Below are 16,601 nucleotides of genomic sequence, written 5' to 3'. Positions count from 1 at the left end.
TGCGTGTGCGTTCCTCTGTCTTTGTGAGAACTAATTTTTGACCTGGAGAATGAGGACATGTGGAAAATGTTGACCTCTGGGTTTAGGGTTAGACTCCACAATATATCGTTTTTTGATCGTCATGGCAATATCAACTGCAGCAATAAACACACTGAGAAAAACAAGACAGAGATTTTTTGGGTTAGTCAGAAAACCAACTTAAAGTGTAACTGTCGTTATTTTTTTGTGCGGCCTTTTTTTAGTTCAATTCAAAGTTCAATTTGTTAAATAAAAGAATGTCGGAAATGATTTTCTTACGTTTGGTTTTAAATCAACAAGAAATAACTCGTGTTTGAGCAGAACTCTAGAAGCAGCAAAAATAATCACTTAATTATCTGTTAATGGTCTGTTAAAAGTATATAAGTAATATCATTATGGTGATATTCAACGTTTCTGTATCCTGCAGCCCGGTCCTGGACCAGTTAAATATCTCAAATCTACTTTTTTCCTGTAAGTCATATCGTCATTGTTAGTTTTTACCTTTTGTGCCTTTTGTGAAACACAAACTTTTTTTTCCTTTTTTAAAAGATCTAAATAATTAAGACTACTATTTTTATTATGATTATTAGTTAGATTACATATTTAAGAGCTAGGGGGTGTATTATATAACCCTCCTATCGTCCTCGGGTCAAATTTGACCCATTTTCAGGAAGTTTCTATCAAACATTTGGGTTTCTTTTAACAAATTGTCCAAAATAAATAACGTGGATGGTTCCATACAATGTTCTTTAGTGTAAAATAAAAGTAATCTTCAGTTCAATAAAAAGATCAGTTCAGTATTTTAAATTAATTTGGGGCTTTTATTCGATTTTGTAGCATTTGAAAAGAAATTGATAGGTTAAAAAAAGTGACAAAAATGCTTAAAAACGTGAGGAACAAACAAAACAAGAAAAAGAGTTAACTTTTTGTGAAGTGATTACAAAGGTCTGGCATGGACTGACCATGTGATGCAATGAAATAGCTGGAACACTCTTCAACAACCTGTATGACCTGGATGAGGACAGGTCCTTAACGAAAGCCAAGTTGATCTTAGCCAATCCGAGCTGTCCAGTGGAGTGTGAATTTACGTTGCTGCCATCAGGGAGCGGATAAATTCTTCTATGTTGCAAAATTAATAGGTTTAAAGAGCCATTTACTCTTGCTGCCAGTTGCATTGTGAATGGCTTTCAGAAATCTCTCTTATTATAAAACTCTTTTATTTTGTGGTGTTTTCTGTTGGCTTTTATTTTGTGGTGTTTTCTGGTGTGCTTTTATTTTGTGTTTTTTTCTGGTGTGCTTGCCGTCTATGTAGCCTACTGCTGGCTGTGAATCAAATAGCTCTTCGGGGCTAATAAAGATACCTTAAACCTTGAAATCATATGAGTGTTAGTTGAAGAGTTTCTTTAATCAAGGATGGACCTACAACAGGTGTTTAAATGTGATGAATGAATATATGTGTGTGTCCATCGGTGCACTTATTTTTGCATGTGTGACATTTGAATTTGCAAATCTGGTGTGACGTGCTGCAGGTTTTGTTTGCAGCTGGCGCATATTGAGTCACCACAGCAACCGTTTTCTGTTTCCAGTAACACTAGAGTTAGGGAGACAGGGAGTCTACAGAGCCCCCCCCCCTGTCCACACCAGTCAGTCTTTATCCAGACTGCCTGCACGAAAAACTCTGTCCAGTCCTTTTTTCACTGGGGGCAGTGCTTGTAGGCTGCGGTGGGGGTTGCCACGGGGGGCGAGCAGAAGGAACCTGCAGTCCTGCGGGGAAAAGTTTGAGACTGAGTCAACCTTTAAGGAAACTCAACCCAAGAGGGGGGGGGGGTCACGCTGCATTGGCCAATCATGTGAGCATGGATCAGACTTGTATGTGTGTTTTGAAGCGGTGTCACTCCCCAATGTGAGTTGAGTACAATGGGATGTCACGCATGCTTCCTTTTGCTACAAGTAGCATACAAGATGCTAACAAGAGACTTCTGTAATGTCAATACAGTAATTGGTTCACTGCTGGCTACAAGTTAGCATCATACACAACAAAGGCTGTCAGTGGAATGGCATTCTGGCATTCTGAACGTTAGCAATCAAACAACCATAGATAATGTTTCTGAAATGATTCCCATCTTCTGTTTTTAATTGAAGTGAGAACTTTATTATCTCATGGATTTCACAAATTTCAGTATGACACGTTATGCCGTAAGCCGTTTGAATCTGAGCATGCGTGACTAACAGCTGCACTCGACTCACATCGGGGAGTGACAGTGGTGTGAGAGTCCCGTACAGGAAACAGGAAACACCACTGCCTCTATCTCGGCCACAAGAACGTCTTAAAACACCAAACGCAAGCTTTGTGGAACAGCTGACAGCTTTCCCCAGCCCCTGCGTCTCTTTTCTTTTTTCCCTTCAATGTGAAATGAAGCGCCCTTGAGGTGCTCTATAAATGATCTGACGTAAAACAGTAACTGAAATATGAAATCTACTTGTGCTACATGGGGTGGGGGGGTCACACAGATGAGCCGTTTCTGTAACAGTCCTACAGCGCAGCAGCACCACCCTGCGGAGAACACAGCCTCAGAGCTGCATCGATACTCCGCAGTTAGCTTCCTCATTTATTTCAGCGCAAGCTAATGCCACTGTAGCTAAAACTTTAGACTTTAATCTTGTTGAATGCAGTGCTTGTGTCTGTGTCAGTACTGGTTACCGGGCAGCTTTCCTCTCCCCTCCCTGCCGATGTGACATAAATCCTGAGTGTTGCCGTTGAAGCAACGTGAGGCTCTTGTTTCTATTTCCACCAGAAAGCATCTGAAAAATGCACAAAGCTGAGATTTTCCGGGGGGATTTAGGAAGGCAGGCAGTGGAAAATAACAAAGGAGCAAGTTGTGGTGGTATGGAACCTGTAGATTTACATTTATATACGTCTCTACCTAATCAAACTTCCCTGACTTCTTGCCAGTTTCTATCTTCACATCTTCATCAATTCACTGTTGTCTTCTCACTTGCGTTGATTCCCATTCAGAACTAAACCACACGTCTCTAAAATCCACTTCCACCATTTCAAACAATACTTTTCTCTGATGTTATATGCATGATTTTCCCTAGGTGGAAGACTTTTCCTTCTGGAAGACTTGTGTGCACATATTTGACAGGGCTTCCTCAAGAAAATGTGACGTTCTTCGATAAAAAAAAAATACAATTTTAACATATTTTTGGACTATTATAATCACCATATCTTTAGAGCTGGATATCGTTCAAAGATCTCCTAAAGCGGTAGCAATGCCGATACCGGGACTTTGATACGGATCCCGAACAAGACTGTTTCCGATGCCAATTTTAATAAAAACCAACATAACTATAACACATGACAAAATTGGGGTACAATTTTTTTCCAGGTCGTTTCCTCCTACGTGACCCACACTGTTTGTTAAGCTTCTCAAAAAACACATACACATACTAAGGGTGGGATGCCTTCCGATACGATATCGTCACGATACTTATGCCACGATACGATATTATTGCGATTTTAAACATATTGCAACATTCTACGATATATTGCAATTCATAACCTTTTTCCAACTTCTAATTTTGCCCAATTTCAAATGACATCCCCAAAAGGAAAGCAGACAAACAGACCAACACATATATTACAAAAGATCCATACTTGGCGCCTGTGTATCGATACAGTATTGCCAATGAAAATATCGCGATACTATGCTCTATTGATTTTTTTGGGGAACCATTCCCACACATTCCTACACTGCCTGCTCATCAGATACACATGAATCATTTTTTTTTTTTTTTTTTTACTTTTTTTTTCGGGGTTCATCCCTTTATTCGAGAGATAGAGATAGCTAGTTAAGAGATGTAAAAGGGGGAGAAAGAGAGATGGGGGATGACACGCAGCAAAAGGCCGGATTTGAACCCGGGCCGCTGCAGGACTTAGCCAACTTACACATGCACCTACTGAGTGAGCTATAGGCAGCCCCACTGCTGCTTAGCTTAGATATTCCCCTGAGTCTAAAGTCCTGCTGTGTCCTCTCTGTGCAGGCTCTGTTGAAGATGGACTGTCAGGGTCTCGTGGCCAGACTGGTCATGGACTTTGTGCTGCTGACGACGGCCGTGGAGGTTGCCGGGCGCTGGAGGGAGCTCGCCGAGAGGCTCATCAAGGTTTCCCGCCAGCAGATGGACGCTTACGAGGCACCGCATCGCGACAAGAACGGGGTGGTGGACAGCGAGGTACGTCTGCTAAACAGGAGGGTGTCTGAGATGTGAGCGTTTCTATCGTTTTCAGTGTTGTCCGCTTGGCATCTTTAGATTCGGCCACTATCAGTATTGGCATTTATAATGTCAGATAAATAAATAAATATATATATATATATATATATATAAATATATATATATATATGTATGTATATAAATATATATATACTACCATGTTATGAGTTTTGGCGTTGCACAGTTTGCCCTTTGCGTTCCACAGTGTTGCTAACGTCCACTGTTTTTTTTCAAAGGACTTTTAGTTTCATATCTTAAGTTTGTGTTTTTATTCATTTTATTTATTACAACTTTATTATATTTTGATGTTCCTCTGTTCTGTTTTGACAATAAAACAAATTCTTATCATTTTATTTTAGTGAGAACTATTTACCTAAACTATATAGAAACTTAAAACTAAACTGCTACAAATAACTAATATTATACAAACTAACTAATGATTGGGCCCTATTGCTGATGTTAATAAACAACAGACTGAATGTGATCCGTGATCTGAACAGATTTAGTCTGATTTCTAAACGTAACTATCAGCCAAAACAACATGTGTTCTGTAAAGATTAAGCCTTTAAATCAAACAAATGGCAGTAAAAGTTCCTCTAATTCAAAAATCGGCGATCGCCGGTGATTGATTCTGCGATTCAGACCTGGTTCATCTCGAACTCGCTTATGACGGCTCTTCATTCTGCACTCAAGAAACAACAGTCTCTGTCGACGCGAGTGTTAAGACGTGTCGGTGCATCAGCAGATAATGGCGTTATTGTTCTCTCTCTCTCTCTCTCTCCGTCTGCAGGCCATGTGGAAGCCGGCGTACGACTTCCTGGTCACGTGGGCCGCTCAGATCGGGGACAGCTACCGAGACGTGATCCAGGAGCTGCACATGGGCCTGGACAAGATGAAGAACCCCATCACCAAGCGCTGGAAGCACCTGACGGGCACGCTCATCCTGGTCAACTGCCTGGACGCCCTGCGGAGCTCCGCCTTCAGCCCCGCCGCTCAGGATGACTATGCCATCTGAACTCGGTCCTCACCGGCGCCGGCGCGCCACCTCGCTCTGCCGGAGCGGCAGGTTTCACAGTTTGAAATGCTGCACACATCAGCTGTCCGCTTACTAGGGTTGGGGACTGTTTTGATATTAACGCTTCTTATTCCAATTCCGATTCTTCCTTTCGATGCCGGTTCTTTATCGATTTTTGATTCTTTGAGGGGTGGAATGGGTCCCATGATTATTTCACTAGGGCTGGGCATCGTTCAAAGGGTTAGATACCGAATCCCTGACTTCCATACCGGTTCCTAAACGATTCTGAACCAGTTTGATAAAACAAAAGGAAATGACAGCATTGCACATTACGGCACAAATCTTTGTATTCATGTTTCAGCTCCTAGCACGTGAGTCCTGTTCTTCCTACGTGTCTCTACGACACGTAACGTTAGACAGCCAATCACAGATATTATTAGATCTCGGTAGATGCATGCTGGGTGCTGATTGGCTCTCTGACGCTCATGAGATTTACTCCTTAGGGTTTGGAAGTGGGTATTGAATGACGAGGCATTTATGATGCTCCTTGCTTTAGAGGCATTTCGATCAGCGCCAACAGTCGATTGGGATTGAGTTACAGTTTGACCGCTCCTTTAACGGAAAATAAAGCCACTGTTCAGGGCGCTGCTCTCTGTGCTCCGTGGCTGCAACACAAACAAAACTTAGTTACTTGTGTTAGATTTGGAACTGATTGTCACTCCCAGATGTGAGTCGAGTGCAGGTTTGAGTTGCGCATGTGTCACTTTGTGACAAATAGCCTACAAGATGCTAACAAGAGACTTCTGTAATGTCAACAGTAAAAATGGACTTAACCAAGTTGGTTCACTGCTAGCTTAGCTACAAGATACATCTCATCAGCTTAGCTACAAGTTAGCATCAAACACAGCAAAAGGCTTTCAGTTGAATGGCGTTTTGAGCGAACATTAGCAATCACACAACCATAGATAGCTAAAACGTTTCTGAAATGATTTCCATCTTCTGTTATTGTTTGTAATGAGAAGTTTATTATTTTATGGATTTCACAAATTTAGGTTTGACACGTTATGCTTAAACGTTAAATCTGAGCATGCGCGACTCACATCGGGGAGTGACACTGATGATTAGACTGTCAACCAACAATTAATGAATAACTCTAATTAAGGCCAAAAAAACGATTCGGTTGGAATTGTATTATTTCAAACCGTTCCACCATGCCCAAACGCACTGCTCACCCCAAACGCCACTGCTGCTGTCTGCTGTCACTTTGTTCCTGCGGACATCTCCGGACCGCCGCCACGTCTCCCAATTTATTCTCTCCGACAGTATTCACAAAGACTCTTTTAATAGTTCCCTGTCTTGCATAGTTATGTATTTTTGTACTCTTATTACGGCACAGCATTTTTAAAAGCAACACTTTGAAACTGTGGATTGATGGCCAAGAAAAGACACCTTTAGATATCATAGCCTTTGTCACACGTGTCGAATCTCTTCTATTTATTTGTACGTCAACGAGAAAAGTCACATGTTCAGGTTCTCTCTCACTGTGCGTCCTGCTCATCTCTCTCATCCAGATATTCAGTCTGTTTGTTTTTTTGGCAGAATAATTTACTCATCTTATTCCATAACTTTGAATCAAGCTCTCCACCAGTGCCAAGACATTTAGTCACTTAATTGAATCATAATTTTACAGGAAATGAGTCACAGCAGGTGACATGGTCTAAAGTGATTGAATTTAAAACATTGTTTATTTTTTGGCTGCTTTCATTTTCTGGTTAATTGAATGTTTGTCATTTGAAAATGACGGTGGACATTTTTTCACTGTTTTTCTGACTATTATTAACTATTATTGTGTCATGTGTGCAAACATCTGTGGACAAAAACAACCTTGACTTAAAGTCCACTCACTCACTTGTTCTAGTGCTTTTGACCGCAGGTCAGGGTCTTCATGTCTCTCATATCTCATGTCTCTGTAGATGTCTCTCTGTGATCGCCAGGTCAGGTCAGGGTCTTCACCGGACTCTGTAGATGTCTCTCTGTTATCGCCAGGTCAGGTCAGGGTCTTCATCGGACGCTGTAGATGTCTCTCTGTTATCGCCAGGTCAGGTCAGGGTCTTCATCGGACGCTGTAGATGTCTCTCTGTGATCGCCAGGTCGGGTCAGGGTCTTCACCGGACTCTGTAGATGTCTCTCTGTGATCGCCAGGTCGGGTCAGGGTCTTCATCGGACTCCGTAGATGTCTCTCTGTGATCGCCAGGTCAGGTTTATTGGTACCAGTAGGTATACTGGGCAAGGCAGCACATTTCAGCAACAGGGCAGTTGAAAGTGCTTTACACAAACACATTTAAAATAATAAAAGTTACATTGCAGGACAAGAAATTAAACATTAAAGAGGAGATGAACAGTTGAACGTATAAAAGCAGATGAAATAGCAGATTTGAGGGTGCTTGAATTGGACAGTGTATAAGCCACGTCACGTTATCGGAGCGCAATAACCATTTATAACCAAAACTTTGACCCGCATTATTTTTGTGCAGAAATCGGCAATTTATGCGGGGAAAGTGCGGCGTATTTGAAAAAATGCGGCCCCCGTATAAATATGCAGACTTTGGCTGATTGTGCATTGGATTATGCGATCGGATAATCACGTTTTTCTGGAGGAACTGACTTATGCAAAACAAGGTATGCATAAAGGCTTTAGGCCACCATAGATGTTACTGTCGGCCCAGCTTAATAGCTAATAACTATTAGCTAATTTTATACAATGTACAGTATGAAGTAGAGGGTCCCTCTTTTAGTTAAGGGGTACTCGGCTTAAAAAATTAAAAAATTAATCTTTTTTTTTTTTTTTTTTTTTCAATTGGTCATTATAAATCCCGATACCAATAAATCGGAAAATGCCCAATATTGTCCAATAATATCGGCCTGCCGATATATCGGTCGGGCTCTAATGAGAAGTCCTGGAGATGCTCAATCATATGTTGCTTTTTCTCTGTGTTTGTCCGCACAAACTGGGTTTTAGGTTACTGCCAACAGATTTTTTAGAGAACTCCTTTCAGGGTGAACAATTTCAGAAGCTGTTTTCAGTGATGTGTGGACGGAAAACAGAGGTTTGGTCTCGGTACCATGAGAGTGAGCGCCGTCATCTTCTTCTGTGAGTCCTCATCACACATGTTGACACATACGTACAGTGTAGCCTTCGACCGGTGTTGTGATTTTACTCCATCCTCATACCGCTCCGGTAGCGTTTCAGTAGTGAAGAGTTTTGCTTACATCAACATAAATTTTCAACATAAAAGTTGCGATTTTTATGTATTGTCCTTCTAGAAGTATTGCAATTCAATAATATAATCTATGTATAATCTGTAAAGAAAAACATAAGATGGAAAAAGAGAAGCTGTAGTCACCATCGGCGGAACCGTATGAACAGGCAACGTTTAGGTAAATCATTAGTAAACAAATCAATAAAATAAAATATATCTATTCTGGGGGAAAGTACGAAGCCCAGAAGTGATATAGCAAGGAAGAAAAAAATAAAACAAAGAAAGAAAAAAAAGAAAAAAGAAAAAGGTACTGGGGGCTGACACTTTTGCGAGATCTAGACTTTGTTTTGTGAGATCTTGAGTCTTATTTGCTAAATCTTGACTTTGATTTGGAGAAAAGATTTTTTTAAAACATGTACTGGGACAAACACTTTTGCAAGATCTCGAGTCTTGTTTGCGAGGTAAAAAACGAGAAAAATTTAAAAAGAAATCTTGACTTTCAAACTCGAGATCTTGAGATCAATGTTTGTCCCCAGTACAGTAGTAGTTGTAGTTTTACAGTACAGTAGTTTTTTTTCTTCCCTTCATGTCATCTCTGGGGCTTGGTAGAAAAGAATTGAAAAATCCTCACAAAAACAAACAAAATCACAATACATACGACTTTTGATTTTCCTTCCTACCCCTAACCCTAAAAAAGAGGCCTTGTGGACGACGCTCGAAAGCCCCAGAACAAGTGAGTGAGTAGGCGGGGAGTTGGGATTAATCTAATGATTGTTACATTTTCAAACACAATGGATTAACAGTGTTCAGCCTCCCCCCCCCCCAGCTCACGACTCATTTCTCAACTTTTTCTCTCGCCTGTTTCCTTCGTACCAAAGCTTGTCAAATAAAACTAACCCGTCCCGACACAGGTGACCGTGTTCACTGTTGTGACTGGTTAGGTTTTGTCTCCATGCTGCAAACTGTATCATGTGCAAAGTTTTGAAAAGTCTCTTTCTTTTGTGACTGCATACTTTTTGTGGATAAGACATCTAAATAAAAATGTAAATATTTGTACACAGCATTTGTTTTGGTTGTTCCAGCGTCTGGCAGCCGTCTGGCAGGACCTCATCGTTATCTGAAGCCGGAGCGACAGCCACCATGTTTGTGTGTTATTATCAGCGTTGTGTATGTGTGGGAAACGCACAATATAAGAAAATGTGCAGTGGAAGTTTAACAGGATGGTGCAGACACCAGACACTACAACACCAACATGACATCATGACTTTGCGTAAACACATGCCGACTTTCTTAAGCCAAATGGCGTGTTATCTGACGCACTTTGATCTGCATGTATGTCTGCGCTGTGTACAGCGGACATAGACATACACGCCACTTGGCGTGTTATCGCAAGAAGAAAGCAGCAATTGGGTTAAGGAAACGGGGGTTGGCTTTTTGGAAAAATAAATTGAAGGTTGGGTTTAGGAACTGTGACACGCAGGACACGATCCCCGGTCTCCTGGGTGAAGGTCCTGTGTTTGACCCATACCCCCCGACCCACCTCCCTTTTCATACTACGCGCAAAGGCGTAAATTCTCAAGCTATCGCAAGGTAATGAAAGTCGATGGAGGCCAAACGGCGTTGATAAACCCGCTAAAAAGTGAGTAAGCGTCATCACAACACGCCACTAATGGCACACAGACGCCATTTCATGAGACCAGTCTGAGAAGAATCTGGAAAGGGGATCTCGCAGGGTCACATGTTGCAAGACTACAACTAGATTTGTTTTGAAAACTTTAACCAAGCTAGCTAGTTAGCTAGCGCTAGCGTTAGCTGGTAACTAGAGGGAAAATCTGCTAAAGTTCTGCTGTACATGCAGATGAATGTATCCGCCGGTAAAACTTTCGTTGGATGACTCGCTTCAGAAGGGTTGAAAATTAGCAACTTTAGCGTTTAGCCTAGAACGGCGCCATAGCAACCATTGCAACATTGGCTCTAGCTGTTTGCTGCTTCCTGTTTGGCGTGGGAGGGAGCGCACCCATTGGTTGTCGACGATGTTCACGTGTGGCCCGGCTCAGTGGCGAACATGTACTGAGAGGGTTAGGCCTTGACGCAGAGGTCCAGGGTTTGAATCCGACCTTTGACAATTTCCTGCATGTCTTCCCCCTTTCTCACTGTACTGTCCTGGCAAAATCTAGAGGCGGAAAAGCCCAAAAAATTAGCTTAAAAAAAGACAATTTTCACGTTATTTCACTACCAAGTCTTTAAAGTTAGGATAATATGAAACACGTTTGATTTTGTCTGAACGTCCAGACGGGAGAAAGACTGACTGGGACTGAGCTTTATGACTTCACAGCGAACAATGGAGACAACGGTTTTCTTTTGCGGGGTACAAATGTTTCGCCAAAACAAGTTCGGTCCTGAGACTATCGCTGCACCCGGAGCTCAGCGCCGCCTTTAGACCACTGTGATTGGTTTAAAGGAATGTGTTTTTTATCCTGTGTAGCCAGACCATCCTCCACATTGCTGTGGAGGATGGTCTGGCTACACCATGTCTGGATTTGCCAGACTACTTTCTTAGTGTCTTGATGGGAGGATGATAATGAAGACATTTGGTAAAAAGGGGACAGGGGAAGACCTGCTTCTTCACCTAGATAAGTGGAAGGATTTTCTGTAAGTTTGAGACCCATTTTCTCTTCCTATTCATCTCTTCCTTGTCCTTTTCCTGCCTCTCGCTCTCTGTGCCGTCAAAGCAAGCCAAGCTTAATAAAATACGGAGATTAATGGAGGAGAAAAAAAAGGAGTGGAATTAAATACAGCAGAGGAGGGCCTACCATGCTTCAGATCCCCGCCTGGTGGTCTGCCGTGGGCGACGCGGCTCACAGAACAGCACGCCGCTCTGTTCTCGGCTTCAAAACCCGGAGATAATCTGAACAAACAGGGGACTCCGGGGCGCTCGTTCAACATGTTGACCCTTCCCTGTCATGTCCGACATGTCCGGGCTGTTTGTTCCCTTCAGATTTATTGTGCTCATTTGGGTCAAGGTGTACGTTTTCTTAATCATTGCAATTGCAAATGATGGCGTGGCTTAAATGAACGGATTATTTTTAAGCCTCATGAATACCCGCAGGTCTCAGTCTGTACACAGGAATGGGAACATTGGAAGTTACAAATCTCCCTGTTTCTTTGTACTGATTACAATGCTGGCACATGCCAAACATTTTCATTGCAGGATAAAGTCTTTCCCTGCTACCTGAAGGATGGATTTCCATTTTCATAATGATGTTTCCAAGGGCGTACCTTCTGGGGGGGGGGAGAAGGTCCCGGGACATGCATGTACGGAAAAAAGCAACAAAAACATTGGTAAAATTTCAATTAAAAAACGTGAAAATAGCAACAAAAACATCAGAAGAACATCTCTTCTCACTGTTTAAATGTTCCGGTGCTTATCAAGATGCTAAACAAATCTAATAAATCCCAATAAACACTTCAAACTGACCACCATTAAATACACAGAAAAGGGAAAACTATAGAAACTATTCTTAAAAGCAGTGATGTAAGAGGAATTGTGCAATTTGGCAAACAGCTGGTGATGTCAGTGGGATTGAAGCTGGAACAAAGCTGTTGTTATGTTGTTTGGCTTTACACCTTGGAACTAAAAACCTATTTCCAGAAGCGAGCAGCTGAAAGTCTTTGAGCAAAGAGCGTGAGCTGACATTTAAAATGGAAACTGTTATCAGCTGTAGCTGTGTAGTTTAGTCTCGCTTTGCCAGACCTTCTTCCACAATCACCGCAAAGCGAGACCACCATCGGGGTAAAGAAATGTCCATTTGTTCAAAAAGGAATATTAAATTAAAAGGTTTCTGTTAAGATTCCTGCACATAGCTGCTCCTCAGAGGATAAACCTTTTTCTGACTAATTTTTAGCCCCTAGAAGAATCAGTGTTGAAAAAAACTTATAAATAATTTTGGTTATTTTAAAAGGTTGTGAGATGGGGAAAAAAAACAATCGCAAATGTCTGAGTGAACGCCAGATTTTTTTAGAAACAGGATTTCCAGTCCAAACATGTTGGACATAAACTTGGAGACACTCTGCATCTCTTTGATGTTTTCTCTCCACGTTTCTTTTGATTTTTTTTTTTTACTTCCTATCAGTCAAAGCAGATTCTGATCTGTCTTCACCACCAGAGGATAACGGAGTCAGCTAACTAACTGAAAGTCTCTGATGTCTCAAATCCAGCTGAAAATCCATTTAAAGCCCTCACATGAGGAAAGATGACTCCTTGGAAACCTCTGATCACAACAGTCAGTTAATTACATTCATTTATCTGTATTATTTACATGTTAACGGAAATATAATTTGCATTAACTGGTGTTTCAATTCTGGGTGATTTGAGGAATACATGTGACTAAAAAGCAGGTGAATAGTGTGGTGTAATATTCACCCTGCAGTGTGTGTGTGTGTGTGTGTGTGTGTGTCTGCTGACATGAGCAGAACAGAAGTGTGTTTGTTCTCCGAGCTGAGGTGAGCGCGATCGAAACCTGGCAGAGAGGCCAACTTTCTCTGTGTACTCAGCACCGTCAGCCCCCAGACCAAACTCTGTGTGTGTGTGCATGTGTGTAACCACAGCCCACCTGTCTAACCCTTTGTGTATATGTGTGTTTGCAGTGAAAACACGTGGGTCTGTGGGGCGATAACAGAGTGAAGGAGAGCCACTGATGGATGGAGGCCGGGGGCCCCGGAGGATCCGTGTTTACACGACACACAGGTGCAACTGAAGGCAAACACACAAACACCTGTTTTTTCTAAATAAGGTTTTATTAAGGAAACAAAATACTACAGGCAAAACATTTGTCTGTCCCAAAACATCCCAGTTAGATTAATTATTGCCGTAAACACATTACTAATATAAATCTTAACCTTTTTTGACATTTGACATTTTCCAGTCGTCCCTTTTTTAAGTTTTCACTAACTCCACCTTACTACCACTAGTTTTAAAGCACATTTTGGAATTTATGGTCAATAATCTTCATTTATATAGAATTATACCTAATATTTGAGTTAAAAAGGCAGAAATTATGAATTATGTCGACTAATGGTTAAGATCAAAGGAATGAAAGTGATCAATTGTATATGCAATTAGCGTTGTAAGGAATCAAATCCTTTTTTTTTTTCAATTTCATTTTTTTCTCAAATTTTAGGCTTCTCTCCTTGGTACGCTAGCTGCCTGCCCCCCCCCGAATACATGGTGAAAAAGCCTGGTCTCTTTAGACCACACGGGGGTCTTAAACGTCAAACAAACACTACATTTCCTTGAGGATGAAAAAAGTATCTATCTATCTATTCTCTATCTATTATCTATCTGTCTATCTACCAATCTAGGCACCAAAATACAACAAACCGCTCCAGCCCATTACTGACTGGTGGTTTGAGGAGGGGATGGGGGTAAGTGACAGCAAAGCCAGTCTACGGAAAGCCTGTTCACTTCCTATTTAGCCCCAAATTTGTTTGCAGTTCCATCAACGGTCCACTGGGGGCGAGTGCTTAATAAACGGGTGTCTATGGGCCGCCGGGGCTCGGTGGTAGAACGGTCGTCTGCCAATTGGTAATCATCATCAACCGCCTCTGCCCCTCCTGTCCTCCAACAGCTCCATTGGCACCCTGTCCAGTTCCATGTCCAATTCAAAGTCCTCCTGTTTGCATCCAAGGCCAACCACAGGGGGGAAGGACGATCAGCTACGTTTGGTCAAGGTTTTCGTTCTTTCATTCCAATTTCGGGTCTGTCAGTCACAGTGAAAACCGGGGACATACCTGGGGACAGATCCAGCCGGGGACAGGTCACCAAAACCAGGGGTGTCCCCGGAAACCGGAACAACTGGTCACCCTAATATATTTAAATGATATCGTATTGCTAAGGCTTGTCTTGCTAAATCCGACCATCACAACTCTAGTGTTGGTTGAAATAAACTCAAATTTTACCGATTTACATGTGGAAAATAGTAAGTAAAAGTACTGTTTTTTGAATGGAGTCTGGTTGATTTAGCACTAGCTACTTCACATCTGTTTCTGGGAAACAGAAGGTCTTAAATATGTTTTAAAAAGTTTTATCTCTGAAGGGATAAGACATTTAACACTTTTAGTATTTTTTTATTAAGTTTTATTGTTATTGTGCACCAAGTCGTAGGCACACTGTTAACATTTCTTGCCGAATTTTGCAGATAATATTGTTGTACTTATAATGAAAATAAAGATATTCTATTCTTTTTTTGTTCTTTTCCCGCCCTATTTCTCTCTTGTCGAAAACAGACTGGCGGGTGACGTTAGCCGTTTGTCTCCTAGGAAACCTCGTTGGTTTTTGAGGAGGACAGGTTTGCCAGAGACAGGAATATTTCATCAGCGTTACACTGGAGACCAGCTTAAGAAAACTGCCTTTTATCACCAACAGAACTCAACATTTCATCAGCAATCTGGATTCTTCCTTTTCTTATATCCAACTTTCTCTCCCCCACAATCTTATTTCGTTAGACTTTAGAAATCCCATACTCTCTGTAGTTTGCTCTATGCAGGAACTGATTTAAGTGTATTTTTAGGATCTTATCCTCCAGAATGAACAACAGCGAGGCTCACTCTGCGCTCAACTGAGTAACAAACAGAATAAAATATCACGGAGAGACACTCCTCATGCTGCTATCTAAAAATATGGAGGAATGTATCACTGGATGTGAAATTTCACTGGAGTCAGACGATTAATCTGTTGATGTGTCTCCTCTGCAGGCTCCCCTGACTCTCTTTTAATGCACACCCGAACACACAGAGGGAGGTTTTACATTTTTAATGCATGGACCACTTGGAGATGGAGACCGCTTGGAAACATTTACGGTAAAAAACAGCACAACCTAGTAATATTAAGTAGTATTTTTGCTTTCTATTTGCAACTGGAGCGAGGCTGTAACTCAGCACGTCGCTGTCTCTCTTGAGCTTGACGCGGCCTCTTCGGGTCTGTTTTTCAATCATCAGATCCTAGATCATCTCGTTCTGTCGCGGCGACATCATCATTTGAGCTTCTGCAGGACGCAGAATGAGCACCGGGGACAATAAAAACACTCTGCTCCGAGTTAAAAAACACTGGTGCCATGGCAACCCCCAGAGCGCAGCATCCAAATCTCCATAGCAACCTTTTGTGTGTGAGAGGGAGAAAGAAAGGTAATGATTGAAAGACATCAAGACAAATGGCTGTGAGAATATACTTAGAGTCCTTCAGGTCGCTCTTCATGGAGACGAAGAATGTGAGAGCTGAGGGAAACAACCAAAACAAAACAGCTTCCTCGTTTTAACGGCCTCTTGTCGCTTCATGTCCTCCTGAGACTGTCCTCCCCTTAAAAAACATCCTCATTCTGACCTTTATTTATGTTTCTAGTGGCGGTGCCATCTAGTGGTCGTAGGGGTCTCCTCTCTGAGCGTAGCTCCCATGGTGTCCCATGTGTTTGATGCTAACTTGGTTAAGTAGGTTCAGTTTTTTTACTGTATTGACATTACAGAAGTCTCTCGTTAACATCTCATATGCTACTTGTTGCAAAACTCACACCTTCACTTGTCGCAGCAACGCTTGCGCGACTCAAATCTGCTCTAGACTTAGAGTACACTGAGGAGTGACAGGCGCTCTTATACTTCCTCAACTTACTTCCTGCTTTGCTCCCGTCAGAACTACTACGGCCACTAGGGGGCGCTGCCATTAGAAAATTAAATATAGGTCAGAATGATGCAGGAACAAACAACCAATGGGAGCTTTTTCTTCTGGGGGATGGACAGTCTCTTATCTTACTTGTTCCTCTTAGTTTGTTAATTATAATGAAACTCTTATTGTTTTTAACGGTTCTGTATAAACCATGTTCATTTATTTACATTGTTTTTTTTAATGATTTGACAAACATGGTTTTGGTCAAATTGTGGTCTACATTGACGAGGTCTCATTTCCCAGATTGTTCAGGTGTGGCAATAGACCAGGAGAGCCTTGCCAGGTGTGTTAAGTGTCTCAGCTGATTGTTGTTGCACTAATT

The 16,601-nt window shown here is 41.8% G+C and overlaps 1 protein-coding gene and 2 long non-coding RNA genes across 4 annotated transcripts in view; 2 read left to right on the top strand and 1 right to left on the bottom strand.

Annotated features, from left to right (window-relative positions):
* LOC117953089 (SH3 domain-binding protein 4) overlaps nucleotides 1-5,869 on the top strand; it is a 34,260-nt gene extending 28,391 nt beyond the window's left edge. The window contains exons 4-5 of the mRNA XM_034885848.1: nucleotides 4,063-4,251; nucleotides 5,081-5,869. Coding sequence (XP_034741739.1) covers nucleotides 4,063-4,251; nucleotides 5,081-5,305 — 414 coding nt within the window. The 3' untranslated portion in view covers nucleotides 5,306-5,869. The remainder of the gene's footprint in view (nucleotides 1-4,062; nucleotides 4,252-5,080) is intronic.
* LOC117953143 overlaps nucleotides 1-16,601 on the bottom strand; it is a 38,569-nt gene that overhangs the window by 12,349 nt on the left and 9,619 nt on the right. The window contains exons 3-5 of one of the 2 annotated variants that reach the window (XR_004658564.1): nucleotides 12,619-12,623; nucleotides 7,821-7,969; nucleotides 2,316-2,317 (exon numbers count right to left, since the gene is read on the bottom strand). This is a non-coding gene — a long non-coding RNA (uncharacterized LOC117953143). The remainder of the gene's footprint in view (nucleotides 1-2,315; nucleotides 2,318-7,820; nucleotides 7,970-12,618; nucleotides 12,624-16,601) is intronic. The other variant, XR_004658565.1, reaches the window with a different exon arrangement.
* On the top strand, nucleotides 6,258-7,637 carry LOC117953146. Its single transcript, XR_004658568.1, has 2 exons — nucleotides 6,258-7,238; nucleotides 7,357-7,637. It is a non-coding gene; the product is annotated as an uncharacterized LOC117953146 (long non-coding RNA).

Source organism: Etheostoma cragini, chromosome 11 (assembly GCF_013103735.1).
Source record: "Etheostoma cragini isolate CJK2018 chromosome 11, CSU_Ecrag_1.0, whole genome shotgun sequence".
In the NCBI taxonomy this organism is placed as follows: Eukaryota; Metazoa; Chordata; class Actinopteri; order Perciformes; family Percidae; genus Etheostoma; species Etheostoma cragini.
The sequence above is the reverse complement of the archived record's forward strand: the minus strand, read 5'-3'. Positions and strand labels throughout refer to the sequence as shown.